This window comes from Apium graveolens, chromosome 7 (genome assembly GCF_009905375.1).
Source record: "Apium graveolens cultivar Ventura chromosome 7, ASM990537v1, whole genome shotgun sequence".
Taxonomy (NCBI): Eukaryota; Viridiplantae; Streptophyta; class Magnoliopsida; order Apiales; family Apiaceae; genus Apium; species Apium graveolens.
Window position 1 is genome coordinate 73183792 of NC_133653.1, and position 18518 is coordinate 73202309.

Here is an 18518-nt window from a genome sequence, read left to right on the forward strand (position 1 = left end):
ATTGGAGAACACCGAAAAATACTTCATATTTCTTATATTTTTTTTATCTCTTATTCAAAATGCATATGTTATGTTAAAGAAAACAAAAATTTGTATATAGATAAAAAAAATACGAGAATTTTTTTACAGAACATATACATATGTTATGCACAAATCACAGAACATAATATACTTCTTTATTTAGTGTTCTATAGTAATCATGACAATCTTTATTAAAATTTTGACGTGTTATGTAAAACTAAAATGCAACTCAGGAAAAAAGTGAAAAAAAATTGCAGAACACATCTATATTATACTATAATAACCAGAATGGGGTATAATTTGGTTCAACGGTTATTCTCTAATTTTGATTATTATAAAAATAAATAAATAGTGTTATATATCTGCTAAAATACTAAATTATTAAACTACTGCACACAAAGTCTACTTATCCTACTAAACTACAACCACATCTTATCTAATTATTAAAAATAAAATAAAAAATAGTGTTATATATCCGCTAAATTACTAAATTGTTAAACTACTATATAAAATATACTTATCCTACTAAACTACGACAACTGGTTATCCTATTACTTTATTTATAAATTTATTATTATTATTATTATATATTTATATAAATAATTTTAAAATTATAATCTGACGAGATAAATAAAAAATTTAAATATTAACGGGAACCCGTGCATCGCATAGGATTTAACATAATTACAGAACATAATAATTCTCCGGGGAATTAGTTCTCATTTGAGCCTAATCCTTTCTTTTTATGTCGATTAAAATTTTACTTACTAGACTCGCTTATTATTTAAAACCATTTTCAGACCGGACTCACATCTTAATGAATTGGGCTTTTAAATATGTGGGTTATTGATGACACATTTATTTACCTAATGCACACCTAAATTTTACCTCAATTAAATATGCTATTGGGCTAAATTTGACTGGGCCCGATCCCTCAAATATGCTATTGGGCTAAATTTGACTGTGGCCCAATCCCCCACTGTCTTTAATGTAAGTCCGTCCCTGATCCTCTTATGTGAAAATTTAAATGATGATATTTCTATCGGTCTAATTAGTCGTCGTTGATTATCTTAGAAAATTTGGGTGACTTGTTTTGACCTGAATTTATAAATTTTTAACCCTATAATTGGGAAGATTATTGCTAGGATGAGAGTATTGAAGTCGAAACTCAGAGTAGCCGAGTCGAGCCCGCTTCACAAATCTTAAATTTGGAAATAAGTATAATAACATTTTTTTCTGAAAATAAGTAAATAAATTCAAAATTTGAAATTAAGAAATTATATTGAATTTTTATGATAAATATTATTTTTAAAATAAAATATATAAATGTAATTTTTTTTTAAAAAAAATAAGTTACTTATTACATAAAGTTATAAGTAACGTAGTTAAAGGGGAACAAATGAGCTTATTTGTTTACTTCTTAATTCATACGTTTTTGCGTATAGTGTTAGTCCATAATATTGTAGAGAAAAATCAAAATTGTTAATTTCTATGGAACCGAATCGAATCGAGCCGAATACAAATTTGGTTCAATTTTTCGATTTCAATTCGATTTTTCTCCTATACGTAAGTATATTAAACTTGGTCGGAGAAAGTGCCATTCGAGAAATAATGGCATAGTCAAAATTAATTAGAAAAATTATACTAATGTATAGTTATATTTCATGTTTAATAAATTATTTTGTTTACACATAGATAATGATTACATTTCAAACTCATAAATTTTTAGAATGCCATACAGTCTCTCCAAAGTAAATTCCTTATAATCTTGAGAATTTCTGAGAGAGACAGTCATAGGCTTCCACTCTTTTGGTAGAGATCTAAGGAATTTCAAGTTTGAATCTTTTGTTAGACTCTTCCATGCAATTTTAGTGCATTTAGTAGTTTTTTAAATCTACTAAAGATGTCACTTAGAGATTTACTGTCGTCACAATGAAAGTGCTCATACTGCTGAATTAGAAGTTGCATTTTATTTTCCCTCACTTACTCAGTTCCATCATATATGATTTGAATTATATCCCAAATATCTTTAGTAGTCTTACAGTTGATGACATTGCCAAATATATCTCCATCAAGATAATTGAACAGAATGTTCATAGCCTTCTTGTCTTTGTGTACTTGCTCAATGTCTTCATCTGTCCATTCTGTTTGTGGTTTTGGAATAGTTTGCTCATCGCCTACAACTCCTTCAGTATCTTTAGCAGCTTTTATAGGAGCATAATAGCCTTTTTCAATGCAATAAACATATCTTTCATCTTCAGAGAGAAGATGCAGGTGCATTTTCACCTTCTAATGGTGATAGTTGTCTTTATCCAAGAACGAGATCTTTACTCCAACATCCCTCCTGCTCATCTTGTTAGTTACTTTGATCTTTAAACTCTTAGTGTGTCAAGAGCTTGCTCTGATACCAATTGTTAATCCCAAACAATCTAACAACTAGAATTACAGAAGGGGGGTTGAATGTAATTCTTGGTTTTTTTCGATTTTAAGAACTTCTCGCAAATATAAATATATCAGTGTTTGAATATACATAAGTGCGGAATGAAAATATAGATGTATTCAAACACAAAGTAATTAAACACAAGGATTAAAAAATTTCTGGTGGATTAAACTTACCCACCAGAGATATATATTGATGAGAACTCTGTGATGCAAAAATGCACACAGCTGCTTATAAGTATGATAAACTTAGAACAGAGAAATTCTTAACAGATACAACTTTTTCTATTTCTCAGTTCTTGCTAACTTAATTGATACTTTTCTACTTGCTACTCTTGGTTTATATATATCACCAAGTTATATGATAAAATGATAAACTAATAAGCCAAAAATGTCTTAGTCTAATTACATGCTGCTCCATTTCTCCATCCAACATCTTTGAATATCTTCAAGTTAGCATGAAAGTGGAAATGCTTCTTTGTTCTCTAAAACCTGTTAATAGGCTACCATATTCCATTTGTATATAATTAACCCATGTGATTGTCAAGTCGCTATCAACTGCTTTTTGAATTTGATCATCCGTTGAAACTCTGTTGGATCATCCGTTGAGACTTTGTTGGATCATCCGTTGAGACTTTCTTGGATCATCCGTTGAAACTCTAGTTGATTTCCGTTGAAATCTTGTGGAACATCCGTTGAGAGTATCTTCATAGCAGTTAACTCTTTTTCACTTATGCAAGATTACAAGGCATCTAATATTTACAATTAGCCAACCTATTTTGCATATCAATCTAGTAATCAACATGAATTAGAATATCCTACAACTTCTAGTTCTCCAAGGCATTACAATATGCAGGAATATGCTACCAAAACTTATTTAAACATAAGTTACTCTTTCAACGGATGACAGAGTAAATTATTTGTTGAAAGCTATAATTATACTTAATCAAATCTACTAAGGTATTTTTGTAGCATATCATCAAGTCTACAACATATTTCTAGCAAACTAATAATATACTAAAGCAAATACGTTGTATTAATCAAATAACTAAAAACATCCAGAATTAAGTATCCCCACTAGCATGAATCGAAGCAATTATGATTTCCCACCCAAATCAATCATATACTACTCAAGAGGAAATACGCGCCCTATAAAATACCAATAACCTCTCTCGAGTATTAATGGCTTCTCTAAAATACAATCAAGCTTATTTTCATGGTATCATGCAATTTAGAGACATTATATACAACATCCTAACTTCCTAACAATCCATTCTACCTATTTTCATGGAGAAGTTCATGTCCTTATTGGATAAATCACAACCACCTAAATACAACTTTCGTTGATAAATAGTTATTGGGTTCAAACAATACACATAATAACGTCTGACATGTAATTGTTAATTAAGCACAACTCAATAAGCAAGAGCATATAATATAACTAAATTGGGGGAATTGGAAAAATCATACATCAATCATAACTAGGGTTCAACTTGACTCTAGATTAAAAATCTACTCACTCATAACTAGATTAGCAAAACACATAATATAACAAGAACACATAATTGATATTAATGAGAATAGAGGAAAAAAATCCTTCAATCTTTTACAAGAAGAAAAGTAATGATCCCCCTCCTCTGTATATGTATTTATATGTATATAATAGAAGTCCTTTAATGCTTCTGGGAAAATTACAAGTGCGTTTCCTAAACTGATTCGGTTTCCAAAGGAAAATTCGCATCTAACTTTTTTTTTCAATAATTTTGGAATGCTTCAGTTGTAATTTGATACTTGGACCTCTGTAAAATGAAAGATAATTCCCTTAGCTTCGCGTGGGATGTTCAATCATCCAATTCCGACTTCTAGAACTCAAGATATGGCTCAAACAATGAATTGCGCGCATGGAGTCCAACAAATCCGAATTTCCTTCTAATAAATCTCCAAATTAAACTCTTATTCTCCAATCCATCCAAGTTTATGATTTTTTTGCTTCCTAGAATAAAATATTAAAATCTAATTAATAAAAATCCAAATTAATACAAAATATAACAAATATGAGGAATAAAATCATATAAAATATATATACATATATATCCTATCAATTATTTATGTACTACCAGGGTTTGTTGAAAGCAGTTAAAGAGCTTTTCCCCAATGCTGAGAAAATGCACAAAACATATTTACAACAATCTCCAGGGGAAGCATGCAAGTGAGGCTATCAGGAAGGTCTTCTTTCAAGCAAGCACTGTAACACATCCACAAGTTTTTAAAAGTGCGATGAAGGATCTTGCAAAGGCATCAAAGAAGGCTTTTGACAAGATGAATCAGCTTGAACCAAAGGTGTGGGGCAAGGCTTACTTTGAGACTCATTGTAAAAAAGACATCACTAAACATGACATCTATGAATGCTTCAATTCTTGGATCCTCAGATCAAGGTATATGCCTATCATTGATATGCTTACTGAAATTCATAACATGATAATGGAAAGATTACATGAAAAAAGAGATGCAATGAGGCCAGTAGATTGTATTGTATTTCCTAGGATTAAAAGAATACTAGATGATTGTGTTAAGGAGAGTGCATAATATAGTGTTATATGGGATGGGAATAAAAATTTTCAAGTAAAATGAAGGGGTGTTGAATTTGAATTATTGTCACTTTGCATCCCTTCAGTTTCAGCATAGTGCGGATTGGGTCAAGAACTTTAATTATATGCAATATGCATCCCTTACATTTCTATACTCTTACAATAACCACCCTTTAGCCATTTTTCTGTCAATTTTAAGTTTCAGTTGACTAGGGGTAAAACGGAGAAAACACATATAAAATATTTAAATAAAACATTAATAAATTTAAAATATTGGAAAAAATAGTAAAAAATATAAAGATTTTTTTAAAAAAATTGAATCAAGTTTTAAACTGATTTAAGCCTTTTTTTAAAAATAATAATAATAATATTTTTTTAGTTTTTCAATTTAATTATTTCATCTTTAAAATATTCAAGTTAAATAAATATTTTTTTGATATATTTAAAATTATGACGCACATTATAAAAATTTTATATAGATACTCGCACTATAAAAAAATAACTATAATTTTTACATATTATTTTGGAGTTTTTTTGAATTTTTAGTATATTTTTTAAGTATTTTATACTTAATATCTCCATTTGCCCCTAGTCAACCGTTACTTAACGGTCAAAATTAACAAAAATACGTCGAAGGGTGGTCATAATAAGGGTATTAAAACCTAATGGATGCATATTGCATATAATTAAAGTTCTTGACCCAATCCACATTATGCTGAAATCGAACGGATGCACAGTGAAAATAACTCATTGAATTTTGTGTGAGCTTGGCTGAACAAACTTGTAGCTGTAGGGTTTGGGAGTTAACAGGGATACCTTGTGCTCATGCCATATGTGTTATCCAAAGAATGAGATATAATCCTTATGATTATATCTCTAATTACTTTAAAAAAGATACATATACAGGAACATACTCACACAGTCTTGAAGTCCTAAGAGGTATGCCCTCTTGGGAAGAAACATGTGGGAATGATGTGTTGCCACCTGTATGCCCTCTTGGGAAGAAACATGTGGGAATGATGTGTTGCCACCTCCAATTGTCAAGTAATTGAGAGGGAGACCTAAAAAATGAGAAGAAAAAAGGTATGGGAGAAAAGCAATACAAGGACACCTATGGGTAAGTTGACGAAACTTACTAGACAAGGCATGGTGATGCATTGTTCAAATTGCAATAAAATTGGGAACAACAGAATAAGATGCCTTGAACTACCAAAAACTGCACCTACAATGACAAATAGAGGGACAAAAAGGAAGCCTACTGAACAAGATCAAGAAGTTGATGAAGAAATGGAGAAGAATGTCATGGAGGTGCAAACAGGAGAAGTAGAGATGATGGAAGAGGCTCTAATGATGGAAACTCCAGCAACACCTAATACTCCAAGAAGGAGCCAAAGGCTTGCCCAAGGGACTCAGAATACAATTGAGGAAAATAATGTAACCGCTGATAATGTTGTGTTTGTAAGTACCAACTATCACAATTATTTCTTATTTTTTAGACAGTGGTATGTTTATTGTAATGCATCTTCTATTTTTCTAAATACAGATGTCTACACCTGGTATGATGGCTCATGGAGGAGGTGGTGATGGCACTCCCATTGCAGACATTCCTGAAACTTCAAGCAGGAAGGGAAAAGGCTCGGTCAAAGGTTTCAAAATCCCAAAAAAGAAGTAGTATTAGTTTACTACTCCTTCCGTCCCACTAGGATATATACGTGCACTATTTGCATGTATTTCGAAACTTATATAAAATATAGTTTCATAATTTTTTTTGAATAAAAGTTTAAACATAAAAATTTTATTAAAAAAATTTTAAAAAAATATTATTGAATTATATTTTAAACGAGTATTGAAAAGCGTGCCAAAAAGTGATGTATAGAATTCAATGGGACAAAGGAAGTAACAACTAGTGCCATGGATTATTATTGTAATTCTCTTTTGTAAGGCTCAATGAAGCACATACTTGGTCTTTTAGTTGAATTATTGTAGTGGGATATATTATTGAACCCATGTGCTTGTTTCTATGACAATTTTTGTAAGCACAATATGTAAGGAATTTTAAGCTTTTTTTCAATGAAAAGCCGGTTTTTATTTCAAATTTTTTCAATTCATCTTAGTAGGAATCAACTAAAATGAACATTTTTTCATTTGAACTAAAATCAACATTACAATATGCATTCAAACACAATATTTCACTTGATAATAACATGCATAATCCAAATTACAAGCAACAAAATTAACGCCCTTCCCATTGTGAAATTTCCCCGCATTCTTTCACCTGCCATTTTTTCAGCTTCAAGTTGCTTTCGGAGTTTAGTTACTTCTTAATCTAAAACCAACATTTTCTTCTCCAAAAAATTCTGATCAACTTTAGCAAGATGAAACTCATCATCTTTCCTCCTCAATTTCATCTTAAATTCTTTGATAACATCCCTAACTCTTTCCAGGTATGGAGGACCCCCCATATAAAAAAATTGTAACTTGTATTGGGATCCTGAAATTAAAACATAAAATTTATGAAAAATGCATACTTATGACATATTATGTAATATTTATGCAAAATACCATACTTTATATCAACTACAATCAAAGAATCGGCGTCCCAAATCAACTTTGCCTTCCTTCTAAACTTCTTGACAAAGAGAAGAAAAATCACATTTGTATTTCACTCAAGCAGTTCCAAAATCCGAGCTACTATGTTTCGTTGCAGTTTTGTAATAATTTGAGTTATACGGGTTGCAAACCGAAATAGAGAAATTTCTTAAACTAGACATGTTCAAGGATTGATAACGGGTGTAATGAGGGTTGAGAGAAGAAATATACAAGGGGATAAATATAATTAAATATAAAGAAAATGAGTTAGTTTAATTGGATCAATCTGAGAGAAACTGATCTGTCATGTAGAATGCCACGTCAGAGTGTGGTTAGTGTTTTTAACGAGGATAGACGTGAGTAATTAAATTGAAATGTTCTATTTATACAATTGTTTTACCGAAAACTTTTATGAATTGGTGACCCAATTGAAAATTTGTCAAAAATACAGTTACCAATTAGCTCATTAACTCAATTTCAATGTAAGACCAACAATAACTAGCCAATTGAACTTGCTCTGACTTGAGTTGCCTTCGCAAGTGGTCTCCTCACTTAATTGCCGAAACCCTAGAAACAAACAAACGAACTTCAGGTGGTTCTTACAAAACGACGCCGCTTCAATCTGTGTGTAACTAAAACAATATGAGTTAGTGTTTTGTTTCATCCTCTTTATTGTCTGAAAATATCTTACATTTCTGTCTTCAGGTGATTTCTTCATATTTATTTTGATTCGATTATTTGAAGTAAAGATATGGCTGCTTCTAAATGGTTTCGCGGTATGTATTTATATTTTAATTTCATTTAGCTATTTGTTGGTTTTTGCTATTGTGTTATGTAATTGAAATAGCTGTCCACATTAGCTAGCTGCTAAAAATGTTCGGTTGTTCCGATTATCGTGTTGTTATCTAATTTCTTCGAATTTAGTAAACTTCGAGCTCTTTGCTTGCTTTGATGAGCACGGTGTCTAGGTTTGATAATAGAGAGTGTAGTGGTAGTTTGATTAACAAATTGAGTTTAGAGGATAAATTAAATACAGAAAGTTGAAAGTCGAGATGAGTTCGTTTTTTATATGCTTTCTCTAGTGCCGCACAGGAACTATAAAGAAAGGGAGAGACACTTATGAGTTATGACCTCCTTCCTCGCTACACATTATTGTTCAAAGTGTTTAGCAATTTGTACTTGGGCATATCTTATTACAGTGCAATTTGTACTTGGGCATATCTTATTACAGTGCCGCGTACACCTCTGAAGTTGAGTAGACTTATGGCTTTTGTAACATTAGTTAAATCAAATTTATGATGAAAATCGGACAATGACTAGATGATATTCACATACTTTATAAAATCGGAAACAATGTATTTTTTTTAAAAGATCTTTTTTTTTGGGAAATGTACTAGCTCTAATTTGATAAAATAATTTTCAGTATCTTTCATAGTTGAACTTGGGAAATTTAAGCTTCTTTAGTTTGAAAATGATTATCTACTCTCTCACTTCACCCTTAGTCATGGAATGATGTAGTAATACTATCACGATGCATGTTTTATTGTAACACTCTTAAGAAATCTAACCAGTGTAATGAACTGATTAAATAGATTCCTTTTGATTGGCGAAATGTTGATAGCTTGCAAGAAGTGTATTACATTACATTTGTTTCTTCAGATCACATTGCTTTTCTTTTCTACCTCTGTTCTATCCTCTAGTGTGTAGTAGATTAGTTGAGAATCTAAAAGGATGGCATTGTTATTAGTAACTACAGTCCATGTATTTTATTCAGGTAAAAGGCTCGAACTATAAACTACTTAACTATACCTTGACAAACTAATTTATCCAGTCTAGGAAAAGTGTTATTAGAAATCTACTCTACCAGGGCTTTATCTTGTTAAAGTTGTTCGTATGCTATTTCAGATTGGCCAAACCATTTGAGGAGTTTTTTAAAATACCCTTGCTTGGGGTAGTGACTTATGATGGTCTATTATTGTCATTTGTCCTTGTAGTGAAAAATAAAGAATCTCTTCAGCGGACCTGTTATGCCTTCCGTATTTTGATTATATTAGTGGCTAAAAAGTGTAAGTTTGTGTAGTACAGGAGCAGGTACTGGCACTGAAAAGAAATTACTCTGCATTGTGCATTTAACTATTTTTGACATGCCGACTCTTTGAAATGTGACTCGTCCTAAGGTGTTGAAATATTCTGACATAATTGTCTAATCCTTTATATCCTTCACTGTTTGATGTTCGTTAAAGGAGAAAAAAAAAATCAGAATCTTGTTGTTGTAGAAAATCCTCTCAACTGTATTGTAGGCTAAGTTGAGCTTGTTGTTCACAGTTTAGACAGTGAGTCGTTTTAATTTTGTGAAATTTTCCATGGACTATTCTCTTAAATTCAACTGCTAACTATTTCATTGTACATGATTGATAGCTGGCCGTTCATTCTTGGGAGGACTCAGCAGCAATTCACCTGGTTTACTAAGAATGTCACGGGAAATAGCCTTCTGTGATTTATTGTCGCAGGTGAGCTTGTTTCGTAAATGTGTTTCCTTTGCAGTACCTTATTTAGTGTATGATGAACAACCTCTGCTATTAAAGTTCAAGCACTGTTTTCGTGTGGCTGCTGCATTATAGTCGTTCTAAAAGATTTTTGTAGTAAATATAGCTATGATAGTTGGTATATGAATCTGTAAGTGATATTATTGACACTAAACAGAAGGATAGTCATGAAGTCAGACTACAATAGAACCTCGATAAATTAATAAGCCACGATAAAACATTTTTCTAAATATTTTTTTTATTCTTAACACAATAGATACATCGTATATCTATCATCGATACATGAATAAATTTTATAAATCTATAAAAAATTTCCAATCCCGAGATTATTTATTTATACAGAGATCTAACTTTATATGTAGCCTCATGCACCCGTCTTAGTTTGGAATTAAGAAAACATGAGGACAAATATGTTTGTGGAATTTCCATATAACCCAACTCAGAGCTCTTATCAAAAGTTTGATTTGAGTTTACAAGCTACGAAGGGAACAGTAACGATGAAGTGGTCTGGTTTGGTTCCCTTTACATTGCTGCCGTTGGCTTTGGCCTGAGTACCTCATAGTTGCTAGTCAGTTTTAGCCTTTTGACCTCATTATTAAGTAATTGACTTCTGCTGTGACAATTGGTATGCATAGGTTTGATAAGTTGAGAAATTACCTCTAAAAATGAGTTTAAGATTTAAAAATGTGCACATTCAGATGTCGGTAAATGCTGAGAGTTATATTTAGCAAAAAAAAAATGCTGAGAGTTATACTTTGTGCATTGTAGAATACATTATCTTAGGGTATAGCATCTTGCCGAGGTTTTGATTTTTGCATAAGAAATTTGCATTGGAACCCATGGTCAAACTAGTCCTCTCCCCCTTCGGAGTTGAATTATTGTAGGTCTTGTTATTAGATTACAAGACATATGTTATGGTCTTGACTAATTTTCTGTTTATCTTTTACGTTTTCCAGTGTTTAAGTATGCTTCTGATTGTGTAAAAAGATAATTTATATTTGAATTCACCGTTATCCTATTTACTTTATCATTGAACAGCAAACAAGGACATTTATACAGATGGGGACCAATCTCAAAGTTGCAGATAATTCCGGCGCAAAGCGAGTAAAGTGTATACAAGCATTGAAGGGTAAGAAAGGGGCGAGATTGGGCGATACAATAGTTGCGTCTGTGAAGGAAGCTGCACCAGGTGGCACAGTGAAAAAGGGAGCTGTGGTTTATGCTGTTGTAGTTCGTGCTGCAATGCCAAGAGGACGTTGTGATGGGAGTGAGGTCAAATTTGATGACAATGCTTGTGTACTAGTCAACAAGCAAGGTGAGCCGATTGGGAAGAGGGTTCATGGGCCTGTACCACATGAGCTGAGGAAGAAAAAGCATATCAAGATTTTGAGTCTCGCAGAGCATATTGCATGAGGTTGGGATCCTTTCCAAACTTTAATATTTTGTTGGATATGATAATCTACAATTTCTCTATTGCAATTTAGCTTTACTATTGAAGTGACACAATTATCTGTACTAGTTTGTCTAGATGAAAGGACAAACATGTTTGTGTTGTTTTATGTCATACACTGTGGGACACTTTTTTTGGTGAAGAACCATACAGTGTGAGGCTCACAGGTCTTCCTGTGGTTAGCAGGCTTGCATAATTAGCAGTATTGCAAATTAAATACTCAGATTTAGTTATTTATTGTTTAAATCTATCAAGCAACTTTTTTTTTTGTTGGCAGGAAAAAATAAGCAAACAGTTGGTAGTATATTGCATACAAACTCACAGTTACATTAATATCTTACAAATAGTCTATCTAGCAACTAGCAAGTGCAATATATGATATCTACAGAAAAAAGTTCTACCCCGGTACTTAATGTTATATCATAATAGCTGAGTGAAGACATTTGCGAATTAACTAAAAGTTGACGTTCCAGGCCAGGGTCTTAGGTAAAATGTTAAAAATACCTTTTTTCACACAGTTAATCGTCTTCTTGTGTGAAAGTAGGCTTACCCAAAGATAAAGAGTGTTGAGTAATAATTTTTGGTGGTTAATTCTCAACCATCCTTGATACATTAACTGTTAATGGGATTTGGCCTTGAGGTCAGTGTTTGCTTAGCTTTTTATATAAGAAAGCAATATTGTGCTAACAACCATTACATTGCATAGCATCAAAGTGTGCGACTGTGCATGCATGCACTTTATTCTTAGAGAAAAGGATCCACCGGGAATGAATGGGAAGACAGGAGTATTATTTTTAGTAGCCGAAAATGAGTTTGTTCCTGATAATATCCATGAATGACAGAAATTTTGATCTAAACAAGGTTAGGTATTTTAATTGTAGTATTACAGTTAAATTAACAGATAGGTTTATATTTAATTATCCATACTAGAAGCTGTTTTATAACACATTTGAGGAAACGCTAACAAATATTTACACATCGAAAAGATGCAGCAGAGGATCCGTCTACTTTTACCTTATGGCCACCCTCCCTCTCCACACTCTAGCAATGTGATTGGCCATGTAAACAAAAAACCCATAAATTACCCCGAAACAAGATTGCAATGGCTTCCTAATGCGTGTCCTGCAGCACGATCGAAACATTTCTCCCTCATCTTTAATCTTATCTAGGAAATGTGCAAAGAAATCCTGATCACGTGATGAAATGATCGCAGATTGCACGTAAACTGAGGCTGCATGCTTCATCAGCTCATTTCTTATTGATATGGTGGAAGAATCAAAACAGTTAGATTCTATAGATTGTGTGTTTTGAGGCGGCGAATGCATAACGTCTCTCAGGCTTGTGTAGCCTTCAGAATCTACATCTGAATCATTATCTCTGTTTATTGAAGAATCGGTGCGCCGGAGTTTAAATGAGTCGCTCCTCAGATTGAATGATCGTAATATCTTCAGTTTTTCATTATCCGGATCCATATTGTCAGGCCATATACAGGATATTGTTATGAAATTAAAGCCACTCTAGGGCTGTTGCATGCATCAATTGTGATTTGTTACGGTTGGCTTTTATTTTGATGCGAAGGTTGTATAGGGTTGAAACTAACAGCTGTGCCGTTTTGTTAGTTTCGGCCTTTGTTAGTGGATAAATCAACGACTGTATGTCCGTTTATGTAGGAATTTGGCTAGAAAGTAGCTGGACTGTTCAAACTAATTGTCTACAACTTAGATCACTTTGATGAATTTATCAAGTTCACATTTATAATTTAATTTAGAATTATTTGTTTTTCTTAAGATCCTATATAAACTGCTACAAACTTGTATATATTTGTAGATGTAACTAAGATAATCAACAATTACGAAGGAAATGAGATATCCATTCGAGAGGAAAGATTTAGAGATTTACAAAATAATCTAACTAACTCTCCAGGAGCTAACAAAACTGAATATATACACAAGAAACGATTATGATAAATAGTACTACTTATCAAAGTCTACTCGTAAAGCCTATTTATCAAAATGTGATAAGATATGAGCAATATTCCCCCCTCAGGTTGAATGTGGTTGTCGAACATTCAAGCTGGAAAGAATCGACCAATGAGCTTGACGATCAAGGCCTTTAGTAAAGATGTGAGAAGAGCTTGGAGTGTAGACAGGAGAGATGAGGTGTGACGGGATCTGCGGCAATGTCAAGAGCACCTTGATTGTCTGTGTGAATGACAATGGGCAATTGTTGAGAAATATTAAGTTCTGACAGAAGCATGGTAACCCAAGACAATTCACATGCTGTATTTGCAATAGCACGGAGCTCAGCTTCAGCCGTGGAGCGAGAAATAACCTTTTGTTTGCTAGAGTGCCAGGTAATAAGGGAAGAACCAAGCAGTAAGCACAACCCAGTTATACTTCTGAACATGCCTGTAGAATCCAGACAAGAGCCCCAGTCGCTGTCACAGAAAGCAGACAAAGTAAGACCAGAATTAACGGAATAAATGATACCCTGAAAAGGTGTAGCTTTTAAGTAACGGAGAACCCGTTGGACAGCTTGCATATGTGGAACACGAGGCTTCTGTAAGAATTGGCTTAAGTGGTGGACAACAAAAGCAATGTCTAGTCTCGTGACCGTGAGATAGAGAAGTTTCCCAACAAATTTTCTGTAAGGAGTGGGATCATCTAACAATTCACCATCATGAGGAGAAAGCTTGACAGGGGTGTCAATAGGAAGGGAAAGAGGTTTGCAATCCTCAAGGCCTGCTTCGACTAGCATATCATACACAAATTTGTGTTGATGAATATACAACCCCTCAGTAGTGCGATGTAATTCCAAGCCCAGATAATACTTTGCAAAGCCTAGGTCCTTAATAGTAAAGGAGGAGTGCAAAACATTTTTGACATGTGTAATAAACTCAGAATCTGTCCCAGTTAATAAAATGTCATCGACATAAACGAGAGTAACAACAAACAAATTACCACTTGTATAAGTGAAAAGTGAATAGTCGGCAACAGTTTGCACAAAACCAAGACCCAATAAAATTGAAGCTAATTTTTCGAACCAAACACGAGAGGCCTGTTTGAGCCCGTAAATGGACTTATTCAATTGACAGACTGCATTAGTACCATGTAAAGGGTGCCCCTTTGGAAGTTCCATGTAAAATTCCTCCATTAAATCTCCGTGGAGGAAGGCATTATTAATATCCAATTGGTGAAGATCCCAGCCTTTAACAGTGGCCAAAGCCAAAAGTGTACGAACCGTGGCCTTCTTAGCAACGGGAGCAAATGTGTTGTGATAATCCTGCCCCTCAATTTGAGTAAAACCCTTGGCTACGAAGCGAGCTTTGAACTTGTCTAAAGACCCATCAGCCAAGTATTTAACCTTGTATACCCACTTGCACCCAATTACTCTTTTTCCTTGTGGAAGAGAATCAACAATAGTCCAAGTATCATTTGTTTCTAAAGCCAACAGTTCCTTTTACATAGCTTCGATCAACTTGGGTTCAGTTTTGGCTTGATTAAAAGTGTGTGGTTCTGGTACATCAGTAGAATGACTAACAGCACAGGCAAAAACTTCAATTGGAGGTGAATAGTGTGAATAACTATATTTATGTGGATTAATAGGACAATCTAAAAGGATGGCATTAGCTTTAGACACAGTAGAAGGAATGGCTGGAACTACATAGTCTTTCATTCAACTAGGTTGAATTTTATGTCGTAAAGAAATACGTTGTGGTGGAAGTGAATCAGTGGTGATATGAGGTGGAGAAGAAGTGTCTAATGCTGACAAAAGAGGTGAGGTAGATGAAGTAGACAATTCAGGTGTGGATGTGTGATTAATTAATTCAGATGATGATGGAGAATCTGATGTGGGATTAGCAAAAACAAAAGTATCCAGTGGTGTGTCATGTGAATCATCACAGTAAGAGGTGGTGGGTATGGAAAATGGCAGAGAATCAGAACATGACAAGTTAGTGAAATAAGGAAAAACATCCTCAGTGAAGACAACATGACGAGAAATGTGAATTTGTTGAGTAATAGGATCCAACAACTTGTAACCCTTTTGAGAAATAGAATAACCTATAAAGACAGTTTGCAATGCTCGAGGAGCAAGCTTGCCAGATTCATGAATTGACATATGAGCTAAGCAACCGAAAACACGAAGATTATTGTAACATGGTGGTTTGCCAAAAAGCTTCTCATATGGGGAAATAAAACCCAAAATAGAACTGGGAATTACGATTAATAAGATAGGTCGAAGTAAGTAGACACTCTCCCCAAAAAGAAAGAGGGAGATGAGACTGAAAAAGGAGAGCACGGGACATCTCAAGTAAATTTCTATGTCTACGTTCTACACGTCCGTTCTGTTGCGGTGTGTGGACAGGTGGTCTGGTGCATAGTACCATTAGATGACAAGAAAACTCTCAAAGCATTGTTAAGAAACTCCCCCCCATTATCAGTACGAATGCATTTAATTGTTGTGGAAAATTGTGTTTTAACATAAGCAAAAAAATCAAATAGGGATTGAGAGACATGTTGCTTAGTGGGCAAAAGAATAGTCCAGATAGCACGAGAACAATCATCAACAATAGTTAAGAAATAACGACAACCATTATAAGTGGGTGTCCTATACGGGCCCCAAACGTCACAATGTATTAGTTCAAAAAGACTAGAAGTATTTGATAAACTTGAAGAAAATGGAAGCTTACATTGTTTTGCTAATGGACAAGTAGTGCAGGGCTCAACAGATTTATTACTTGAACAATGGGAATCAATTACATGAGTTTTGAACAAAATATTAGCAGGGACATGACCCAAACATTTGTGCCAAAGAGAATACGACGAAGTAGTAGAAGTAGTGAGGACTGAAACACTGAAACAATATTGGTATTGTAGAGTTGGTAGAGACCTCCACTGAGATTACCAAGAACCAATGCCTTCATCCGGTATTGGTCCTGCAAATAACACGTGCTGGACGTAAAATGAATGGTGGAAGCCAATTGAGAGGACAATTTATGGACTGATAACAGATTAAAGTTGAAAGAAGGGACTAATAAAACCTCATGGATAAGAACAGAAACGGGGTGAAGGAAAACAGAACCAATATGAGTAACAAGAGCACTCTCCCCATTAGGAAATTTAACAGTTAGTGGTGTGACTAAGAGAGTAACATCTTGCATAAAATCAATGTTGCAACACATGTGGTTCGTGGCCCCGGTGTCTAAAACCCATATGTTATGTGAACATTATGTAAAAGATAATAAGGAATAAACAGTAACTGCCAAGTGTGTAGCAAAGCTGAAAGAATTTGGTGATGGAGTGGAGGTGGAGTGTTGAGACTTTTCATAACGGAATTCAACCGAGTTTGAAGTTCTTCTATTCTGGTAGTAAGAGAAGCTGAGTGAGAGATAGGAACTGCATCTGCACTAGGTTGTGACTGAGAAACCTGAAGAGCAGCAGGCTTTGAAGGATTTTGCTGAAATCTGGAATACTGAGGTCTGCGTTTTCCTTTGTTATTAGGGTGAGCAGGATGGTCAAGAGGATAGCCTATGAGTTTGTAGCATTTTTCTTTAGTGTGACCCTTCATATGGCAATGAGAACATTCTTGAACATGAGCATGAGATCTGTCACTGAACTTGCTAGGAATATAAGGAGAGGGGCTGTGACTTGATAAAACAGAGGGCATATTAACCATCATAGCAATGGGTGAAGAAGTAGACCCATGGTTTTGTCTATGTTTTCCCTCTTGTTTAATAAGCATGAAAGCTTGATTAACACTAGGCCATGGAGACATCATGAGAAGTTGGCCTCGAACAGAAATATAGCTTGAATGAAGTCCCATTAAAAACTGTATGAGACGAGTTTTTTCCATCTGTGATTCCCACTCTTTATTGGTCGTACAGGTGCACTGAATGGCTGGTGATAAGGCTCGAAGCTCATCCCAGAAACCTTTAAGCTTGTGGAAATAAAATTCCACAGAATCATTCCCTTGTTCATGTTTAAACAAAGCACGTTGAGTTTCGTAGAATTTATGACCACTAACTGCTGAAAATCTTTCACTCAACTCATTCCAAACTACTGCAGCATTGTCCATATAATTCATACTGTTACTAATGTCATCATTGATAGTATTCAAGATCCAGGTAATGACCATGTCGTTGACTCGACGCCAATGAGCATAAAGAGGGGAAGAAACATCAGGAGCCACAAACTCACCAGTAACAATTACCAACTTATTTTTGGCAGATAAAGCAATATGCATAGACCTTTTCCAGGATGCATAATTCTCAGATCCGGTGAGTTTCTTAGAGATCAAAACCATTCCAAGTTGATCGTTATTATGCAAAAACAGAGGATGTGCATTATTATCAATAGAAGTGGAAGAATGAGTGTTGGCGTTTGTGTTTGAACGAGATGTGTTTGCGTTTCTGTTTGAAGGAGGTGTGGTTGTATTCATTGTGTCAGATTGTAAAACAACTTGAGCATAAGTGCGATTAGGAGGTGAAGACGTAAATGACATTCAACGAACATGAAAACAACGCGATCTCAAACAACAAGATGAAGATGTAGATGAATATGATCAATATCGATCAGTATCAATTAGAAACAATTGCAAGACTCAAACAGAAACGATTACGAAACTGATGCAATTGAGATATAACTCAATTAAGCATAAAAGCAACATCGCTATATCAACAACGATTCATCAAAAATCAACTAAACGTGAACATCTACCAAAAACAAGAAAATTGATATGAAGTAGGAATATGATCAAACAGTTTGTAGGCGAAATGAAAAACTCACAAAGCACCAATCGATATGTCCAAGAGATGAAGACGACGCAGAGATTGTCGAGATGATTGCGGAAGATAAAAGCTCTGATACCATCTTAAGATCCTCTATA

At 34.1% G+C, this 18518-nt stretch overlaps 1 protein-coding gene and 1 pseudogene across 2 annotated transcripts; one reads left to right on the top strand and one right to left on the bottom strand.

Annotated features, from left to right (window-relative positions):
* The window catches only part of LOC141673748 (uncharacterized), a 184559-nt pseudogene that overhangs the window by 97832 nt on the left and 68209 nt on the right, over positions 1-18518 (bottom strand).
* On the top strand, positions 8086-11866 carry LOC141672920 (large ribosomal subunit protein uL14mz-like). Of its 2 annotated transcripts, none has more exons than XM_074479619.1 (4): positions 8086-8229; positions 8343-8413; positions 10056-10147; positions 11222-11866. In XM_074479619.1, exons 2-4 carry the CDS (start codon positions 8389-8391, stop codon positions 11594-11596), a joined length of 492 nt encoding a protein of 163 aa, XP_074335720.1. In that variant the 5' UTR covers positions 8086-8229; positions 8343-8388; the 3' UTR covers positions 11597-11866. The 2 variants fall into 2 exon arrangements, with proteins under 2 accessions (XP_074335720.1, XP_074335721.1); XM_074479620.1 differs by having other exon boundaries at positions 8109-8261.

Excerpts from the sequence above, each read along its gene's own strand:
- LOC141672920 (XM_074479619.1), top strand. The coding sequence starts at position 8,389 with ATGGCTGCTTCTAAATGGTTTCGCG. Across the intron at positions 8,414-10,055 it reads TGCTTCTAAATGGTTTCGCG|CTGGCCGTTCATTCTTGGGA; the intron begins GTATGTATTTAT and ends CATGATTGATAG. Across the intron at positions 10,148-11,221 it reads TCTGTGATTTATTGTCGCAG|CAAACAAGGACATTTATACA; the intron begins GTGAGCTTGTTT and ends ATCATTGAACAG.